The 9,062-nt window shown below is 45.7% G+C and overlaps 1 protein-coding gene across 2 annotated transcripts in view; it reads left to right on the forward strand.

Annotated features, from left to right (window-relative positions):
• GTF2IRD2B (GTF2I repeat domain containing 2B) overlaps window positions 1–9,062 on the forward strand; it is a 47,406-nt gene that overhangs the window by 16,219 nt on the left and 22,125 nt on the right. For both annotated transcript variants that reach the window (XM_015568564.1, XM_006770855.2), the window contains exons 4-8: window positions 2,962–3,081; window positions 4,376–4,559; window positions 4,713–4,741; window positions 6,603–6,657; window positions 7,191–7,234. In XM_015568564.1, coding sequence (XP_015424050.1) covers window positions 2,962–3,081; window positions 4,376–4,559; window positions 4,713–4,741; window positions 6,603–6,657; window positions 7,191–7,234 — 432 coding nt within the window. The remainder of the gene's footprint in view (window positions 1–2,961; window positions 3,082–4,375; window positions 4,560–4,712; window positions 4,742–6,602; window positions 6,658–7,190; window positions 7,235–9,062) is intronic.

Here is a 9,062-nt window from a genome sequence, read left to right on the forward strand (position 1 = left end):
TAAAAGTCTGCTAGTCTTGCTCTCTTTTTTTGGAAGGCAGTTAAATTGCTGGCAGGTCACCTTGACCGTGTGGGGAGCCAGTGTAGATTTAGCTCCTTGTCCTACGGCAGTGATGGCAAACCTATGACATGCGTGTCAGAGGGTGACATGCGAACTCATTGTTTTGGTTGATTTTTCTTTGTTAAATGGCATTTAAATATATAAAATAAATATCAAAAATATAAATCTTTGTTTTACTATGGTTGCAAAGATCAAAAAATTTCTATATGTGACACGGCACCAGAGTTAAGTTAGGGTTTTTCAAAATGCTGACACGCCGAGCTCAAAAGGTTCTCCATCACTGGCCTACGGCATCACTCTCTGTCTTGGAGTGTGGCCCTTACTCCTGGGGTGTACCCATTAGTTTCACAAGGTGTTTATCAAGCTTCTCTAACTTAGCAGAACTTGAATTCTAAACTCTGTCTTTCTAGTACCACACAGCTGTTTAAATCTCTGCTCAGCCCTTTAGCTTGTTGCTTTTTCCTTAAATCTCACCCTATGCTGACACAGTTGGGCCAATCAAGAATTCGAGGGAAATTTCTATGAAGACATTGGGTCCCCCACCTCTGTGACTCACTCCGTTCCGGGATTTCCCCGACAGTTTCTGGCCACGGTGGCAGCTCTGACATGGGACATAGATTTGAATAGCCAGCTCAGCAAGAATCTCCATCTGTGTAAGCTTCCCTTTCTTCAAAGTCTCTGCCTGGTTTGGGTTGTGCTTCAGTGCCTTCAGATACTTGGTTTTAGTATTTGTTCCAGAGCCTATCACTGTTACTAGCAAGTACACACTTCTCTGCCATTACTGGAACTGGAACATTGGGTGTGATTCTTGAATAGGTGACGTTTGTTTCTTTAGAAGTTGTCATGGAAGTAAGGAAAAATTACCGTGGAATAGCAAAAAAGCAACAACACATTTACCTCCCTTCTGAAATTAGCAACCAACTCCCTATGGTATAAGTGTTCATTCAGTAATTGAATACTCAAAACAACAGAAATTTAGACTCAACCTATATTTGCACTATAGGTGTTTAATAGGAAACAATACAGAGTAAACCAGGAATTGGCAAACCTTTTCTTTAATGGGGCAGAGAGGACATAGGTTAGTCTCTGTGGGGTATTACAGTCTGTTGCAGCCACTCTGCTTGCTATTGTGGTGGGAAAGCAGAACTGGGTAATGGGCAAAGCCTGAGCATGGCCAAGAAAGCCTTAGTTACAGACCCTGAAATTTGAATTTCAAATTTCATATGATTTTTATGTGTCATGAATGATTCTCTGCTTTCAAACTCTCTTAACCATTTCAAAATATAAAACCGTATTTAGCTCACAGGTCACGCAGAGCCAGGCAGACAGTGTGCGGGACCTGGCCCATTGTCTCCTGGCCCCGGAGTGAACTCCGCAGGAAGTATTCTCACTTCTCTGCCACTCTGTTCCCTCTTCAGCTGTGAGCCAGAACTGTTTCAGTGACCAAACACATAGGTTTTCAACTGCTTCCTGCTTTGGGCCTCGTTGGCTGGTTCTAACATGTAAATGTGCATAAGCATTGCTTTGCAGAATTGTATACACAGAACTCTATACTCTGAACCTAATGGGTGACTGAGGGTGTTCAGGTAGAATTTTGCCCGGCTTCAGTTCTTGCTTTACATTCGACCTTAGGACATGACTCCATCGTCTGGGCCTCTCTAGTTCAAGACATTGCTATGTGACAGCTGTCAGGTTATTGCTCTCCGAGTCTGTCCTTCTCTGCCCTGCCTGGAGCTGGAGCTGGGCCCTGTAAGCATCGTCCTTGGGCAGCTGGATGGCGAGAAGAGGTCGGGGAGGTGCCCTGGGGAAGGAGCATCTCTTCCTGATACCGCAGGGTTCTCGCCTGCTGGGCCTGCGGCCCCTGGCGACCAGCAGCAGTTGGGATTCCCAGTAGCTCCCCTGCTGCACTCGGCGTCCAGTCAGCTCCATCGGCACCCCCGCTGGCTTCCCAGCAAGTCTCACAGAAGTCTTAGAAAGTTCCAGAAGGAGGCTTCCCAGTGAATCAGCGGCACACCTCCCCACTCCCTCCCCAACCCCCGCCCCAGGCAGTTTCCCAGGGAGGCCCTCTAGGTGGTTTCAGAGTTCCACCAGCATCCCGGAGGGCAGCTTCTTTGCAACACCCAGGAAGCCTTGCAGGCCCCTAGGGGCAACTGGCCCATGGTTTCCACCAGCACCTCCAGAGGGTGGGTCCCTGCTGGCTGGCTCCAGCTTGCTGCACCCCAGGCCACTTTCCACCCTCAGATAGGCCATGGCTGCATCCGCCCCAGAGAGCTCTGCATCTCCCTTCCTGATCCACAGGGTCCCTGGGGGACCTCCTTCCCGATTGGCTCCTTCCTCAGCAGCGGTAGGGCTGCTCCCATGCCAAGCTGCTGTGTGTTGAGTTCTCATTACCCCTTAGTAGTCAACCCCTTGTTGCTAGTTAATGAATCTTACTACACTTCCCCGTTCAAATTAACGTGCGGTTTCTATCTCCTGACTAGCCCTGATTAAAACTTTTGGAATAGCAGCTGTAGGGGGCCGGTTGCAGGGAGGATAGGGGCCTAGCTGGTCCTGAACGTGTGCAGTGGTGAGGGTCATCCTACACAATGACTGATAGCAAATGTAACTATAACAAACACTATGTCTGCTTGAAAATAATTTCCTCTGAACTACTACTATTTCCTTGTGTGATGAATCACTTATAATTCTTTAGCAATAAATTCATTTAAAAAATGCTCACCATGTTATATTATCCTGATCATCCTAAGTAGCTTATTCTTTGTTTTTATTTAAATAAACTAAGATCTTGTTTTATGTCTATTACTCTTTTCCCTTTCCTTTCCTTATGCCAGAAGCATAGAGATTAAGGACGTGTACGGCACAAATGCCTGGGTACTGACTGTGCCGATGACTCGTTCACAGGCGCTGCGGAAGGCCTGCTTGAGACCAAACCCCTGAGCCCTGTGCAAGGGATGAAGCTCAACTCGGGAGAAACAGAAATACTCAGGAAAGCAGTGGAGGACTACTTCTGCTTGTGTTATGGTAAAGTGCATTCATGTGAAGCATTCATTCTCCGAACAGTTCACTGTGGAGTGTTAGGTCATCTTATTGGTGTGATTATTTAGATGGTTTCTAACATCTGAACATCCACATTCTCATCAAGCGAAGAGCCGTTCTTAATTAAGTACCAGCTCAGGTTTTCTTACAGAAGACAACTTGGTTTCTTCTGGTCCATCGAAACCTCTGGATTGATCAGACTTCAGTGTTGGCTCCCATTTTGGGGGGCCCCCAGATGCCCCCCCTCCTTGGCCAACCCAGTTATTAAAGGTTTTTATTGTTGCTTTGGTCACCAGCCTCTCCCTAACCCTAACCTACCCACATCTTTCCACATCTACACAGTGTCTTAAAAAGCTAGATAATGAGCTCTGGCCAGCATGGCTCAGTGGATAGAGTGTTGGCCCCTGTACCAAAGGGTCTCAGGTTCGATTCCTGGTCAAGGGCACATACCTGGGTTGCAGGTTCAAGCTCCAGTCCCAGCCAGGGCTCATATAGGAGGCAACCATCAATGTGTCTCTCTCATATCGATTTTCTCTCCCCATCTCTTCCTTTCTTCCACTCTCTCTAAAAATCAATGGGAACAATATCCTCGGGTGAGGATTAACAAACAAAAAAGCTAACCAAGTACTATACAGGTTTTATATACTTATTTGCGATATAAGCACCTTAGCATCTTAGGGCCTTGTTTATCATTCCTAGACAGCTGCACACATTTATTGACCTGCAGGTCCCTGTGAGCACTTGACTTTGGGGACCCCCAGCACAAGGGATCCTGGGATCTCAGGCTACACTTGTCTATGAGAAGTGGGGCTCCAGCACCTCTGGGCTGGCGGGCCAGTGTAGAGTGATACACGGCCCCAGTGGTGACATGAGGCCATGTTGACCTCATAACTTTTCCACAGGCAAGTTGGCCTGACCTGTTCGGTGTGACACAAGGACAGCTACACTTTGAGTGGGGGCTCTATCCAGCAGCCTGCGTAACCACGTGTGCTCTCTGCAGCCCTGGGTGTGCCAGACCGAGTACCCCAAATTGCGCATCTTCTAAGAGAATGGAGATAAAGACCTATTCTTTTCTCTTTCTTTTATGAAGGTTTAAATATTATAAATATTTTGGCCCTTTGGTTGGTAATTTTTCTAATTTCCGATATAAAGAAATAGGGTACCGTCTGCTTCTAATGTATCTTCAAATGATGTCACCGCCTGTGCTTATTACACTAAATGAAATTGGCCGATAGGGGTGCTACGCGCCTGCCATTTAAAATCATCTTGCCTCTTCTAGGAAAAGCCTTAGGAACAACAGCAATGGTGCCTGTTCCGTATGAGAAGATGCTGCGAGATCAGGCGGCTGTGGTAGTACAGGGGCTTCCAGAAGGAGTTGCCTTTCAGCACCCGGAGAACTATGATCTTGAAACTCTGAAGTGGATTTTGGAGAACAAAGCCGGGATTTCATTCATCATAAACAGGTGATGAACCACCTGTTAGTATATTTGAAGATAAGCTGAGAGCTTCATTTCAGTCATTTCATTATGTTCTGTTACATTAGAAGTTATTGTTCAGCTGTTTAATCTGACTTTCTTGTGTGTTCACGTTGGGTAATAGTGTTGGTTTTCTTGCAGACCTTTCCTAGGCCCGGCAGATCCCCAAGGTAAGTGATAGCTTCTCATACTTAGTGACTGCCCCTGGCTGCTAAACCAATTCTGCTTTTCTAATTAAAATGCAAGTTCGGCACATTCTAAAGCTTGTTCGTTCTCACTGAGGAGGCGGCCTCTGACATGGCAGGGTGGGTGGTAATGGTGTGTGCAGGGTGCACAGCTCAGGGAGAGACACACCCCACCTAGAAAGTGGAGACACCACCCTCCTCGCAGCTCACCTGCTGGGGAGTTTCTGCACCCAGACCTCAGACAGCAGTGGACCCCCCCTTGTTCTGGTGTACAGCAGAGTGAAGAGCGTGGGGTCCCCTCCTGGTCTTTGACCACAGCCACGGGCCAGGCACTGTTGGGTTCAGGAGTGGTTCTAGGATGTGTGATTGTTCCCATGCTCCTGAAACTCACAGTCTAGCAGGAGGAATGAGACTGTCCAGCAGGGAGCCGAGTGTGGCCTGTGCTCTCAGAATGGCGGAAGGAAATCCCTGAGAGCCCTGCAAAGCGGTGAGAATTGTGTGATTGGAAGGGCTTCATGGAGACGTGGGGGTCAAGCAGGGGGTCAACAGGCTGTTCCTCCAGGAAGCCCATGCCATGTGACCACACAGAAAGCAGTGGGGAAGGGTGTCTGAGGCTGCATTTGGGAACCAAGGACCCCTTATAATCTCCTGAACTTGGGATTCCGAGGGGACCAAAAATATAATAATAATTTAGCAGAAGTGTTTAGAGATCAACTTATGCTTACTTCTTATTTTCTCAGATTATTATTCTGAATGTAATTGGAAACCATAGCTGTATATGAAAGATCAGATCTAAAGAGGATGTCATACTGAGACTGCGTAGGTAGGGATGGCCCAGGGGGGCGTAGGGTGGGACACCGTCAGGTGGTTCTCCTGAGCATAGATTACTCACGGAGCAAAGTCTGTTCCTGGAACAGTGCGAGCTCCTGGACTCCTCAAAGGAGGGATTTGAAGGTAAGGGTGGCAGGTGACAGGAGATTGTTGTGCCAGAGGACTTGTATTTTCATTAGAGACTATTTAGTGCTTACAGTGTGCCAGGCACTATTTTAAGCACTTTGCATGTATTCTCATCCAACCACCATTTTCAGATGAGGAAACTGAGGCACAGGGCGGTTTAGTAAGTTGCTGGAGGTCACCCAGCTGGTGAGCAGCAACATGGGATCCACACCTGTGCTCCAGCTCTGGTCTGCTCCTCGGCCCCCATTCTGTCCACACGAATGGCCCCAGAACATGGGGTCAGGTTTGAGATGGTCTCTTCCCTCCACTGACTTGGAGATGAGAGTTCTGTTCTCTCTGTATTGGCTTTCATTTTAAAAAATATATTTGTTATTGATTTTTTACAGAGAGGAAGGGAGAGGCATAGAAAGTTAGAAACATTGATGAGAGAGAAGCATCAATCAGCTGGCTCCTGCACACGCCCTACTGGGGATGTGCCCACAACCAAGGTACATGCCCTTGACCGGAATCGAACCTGGGACCCTTCACTCCCCAGGCCGACGCTCTATCCAGTGAGCCAAACCTGCCAGGGCGGCTTTCATTTTATATATGCCTTTTAAAAAATATATTTTTTTATTGATTTCAGAGAGGAAGGAAGAGGGAGAGAGAGATGGAAACATCAATGATGAGAATGAATCATTGATTGGCTCCCTCCTGCACTCCCCTACTGGGGATTGAACCCGCAACTGGGCATGTGCACTGGCCGGGAATCCAACTGTGACCTCCTGCTTCATAGGTCGATGCTCAACCACTGAGCCACTCCAGCCGGGCTCATTTTATATGTCTTTGAATGTTGTCATATTTCAAGATGCGGAAAGGGGCTAATGTGTGTCTTTTCACTCCTGCACAGGTGGGCCTGGGGTAGTAACAGATGCTGAGAGAGCAATGTCACTGTCAAGTGAAAGGTAAGGGATCAATAAAAAATACAACCCACATCTAGCCCCAAAGTGATCCTTTTTAGACTGGAAAGCCTTCCTTATTTTGTTATATAGCTGACCCTTGAACAACATGGGTTTGAACCACATGGCTCTTTTTATGCTGCTAACGGACCAGCACAGTTCAGTCCGTGCTGTTAAGGGGCACCTGTGTTTTTAACCTGCAGCTGGGAATATGCGTATGTGGAGGGCCAACATATATTATATTCAGATTTCGACTGTGTGGCAGGTCGGTGCTCCTAACCCCCAAGTGTTCAAGAGTCAGCTATATATTCTTTATTCTGTAAGATGTTTGGGATTCTATCGCTACAGCCAGTTAACACATTTGATTTTGCAACAAACCATTAAGAATGTTAATGTTAAACTTGTGGCAGTTTTGCTCTCAGTTTGGCGTGGGAAGGGGCTTCGGCAGCATGGAGATGTGGGGGTTGTAGTTCAGGGGTCCAGACACCTATGGGCAGTCCTCACCACCCATCTTGACCAGGGTTCCCTTCTCCTTTCAGTGGTGGCTCCATCCATGTGAAAACGGAACCCATGGAAGATTCCGGTATGTATACCGATGCTTTTAGAATCCAGTGTTTAGCAGGTTATCATTTGACACCTTTCTTTTGTTTTACTTAAAAAAAACAACACATGGGACTCTGAGTAAACTAAGAATAGAGGGAAACTTACTTGGTTTGATTTTTTTAAGATCTACAAAAAAAAAATACAACTAACATTATACTCAATGGTGAGAAACTAGAATCTTTCCCCCTAAGCTCAGGAACAAGGCAGGGCTAAACCCTGTCATCACTCCTTTTCACCTTCATACCGGAGTCCTAGCTCCTGCAGTAAGGCAAGAAAGGGAAATAAAAGGTATACTGATTGGGAAGGAAGAAATAAAACTGTTTGGTCATAGATGACATGATTGTCTATGCAGAAAACTGAAAGAATCAACCAAAATATGGGGTTTAGGACACTAATTAATCTCAAATGGGACCTTATTTGCAGAATAATCATATTTTATTCTAATATCTAGAAAAGAGCCTTCTAATGCAGTAAATGATTAGAGGGGAAATGTTAAAAGGTTAAAAATAGAATTTATTTTTTTAAAAATATATTTTATTGATTTTTTACAGAGAGGAAGGGAGAGGGATAGAGAGTTAGAAACATCCATGAGAGAGAAACATCGATCAGCTGCCTCCTGCACACCCCCTACTGGGGATGTGCCCACAACCAAGGTACATGCCCTTGACCGAATCGAACCTGGGACCCTTCAGTCCACAGGCCGACGCTCTAGCCATTGAGCCAAACTGGTCAGGGCAAAAAAATAGAATTTCTTAAAAACTCAAATGTTTAATTAAGAGATGGGAAAATATTGAAAGTATTAAAAGTGGAAAGGTCAGGTCAGTCTGTATGGCTCAGTGGTTGAGCACCAATCCATGAACCAAGAGGTCACAAGTTTGATTCCTAGTCAGGACACATGCCCAGGTTATGGGCTTGATCCCCAGTAGGGATCTCATCAATGGTTGTTTTTTTTTAATGTATATTTTTGGTTTTATTCATGGCTGGTGAAGACATTATTTTTTTTTAATATATTTTTTATTGATTTTAGAGAGGAAGGGAGAGGGAGAAAGAGAGAGAAACATCAATGATGAGAGAGAATCATTGATTGGCTGCCTTCTGCAAGCCCCCCACTGGGGATCAAGCCTGCAACCGCAGCATTTGCCCTTGACCAGAATCAAACCCGGGACTCTTCAGTCCGCAGGCTGATGCTCTATACACTGAGCCAACCCAGTTAGGGTGACATTATTTTTAAAATTTAAATTCTTTATAGTTTAAAGTATTACATGTCTCCTTTTTCCCCCACTAACCTCTCCCCAGGCGCTCCCACTCCCCAGCACATGCCCTCATACTGTCTGTGTCCATTGGTTATGCTTACATACAAGCATACAAGTCCTTTGATTGATATCTTACCCTCCCACACACACCCTCCCCTGCCTTCCCTCTGAGGTTTCATGGTCTGTTCGATGCTTCCGGCTCTATTTTTGTTCATCACTTCAAATCATATTCCACATATGAGTGAAGTGACATCATGTGATATTTATCTTTCTCCAACTGGCTTATTTTGCTTAGCATAATGCTCTCCAGGTCCATCCATGCTGTTGCAAATGGTAAGAGTTCCTTCTTTTTTACAACAGCATAATATTTCATTATGTAGATGTAGCATCATTTTTTAATCCACTCATCTGTTGATGGACACTTGCTGTTTCCAAATCTTAGCTGTTATAAATTGTGCTGCTATGAACATACGGGTACATATGTCCTTTCTGATTGGTGTTTCTGGTTTCTTGGGATATATTCCTAGAAGTGGGATCACAGGGTCAAATGGGAGT

This window comes from Myotis davidii, unplaced genomic scaffold (genome assembly GCF_000327345.1).
Source record: "Myotis davidii unplaced genomic scaffold, ASM32734v1 scaffold424, whole genome shotgun sequence".
Taxonomy (NCBI): Eukaryota; Metazoa; Chordata; class Mammalia; order Chiroptera; family Vespertilionidae; genus Myotis; species Myotis davidii.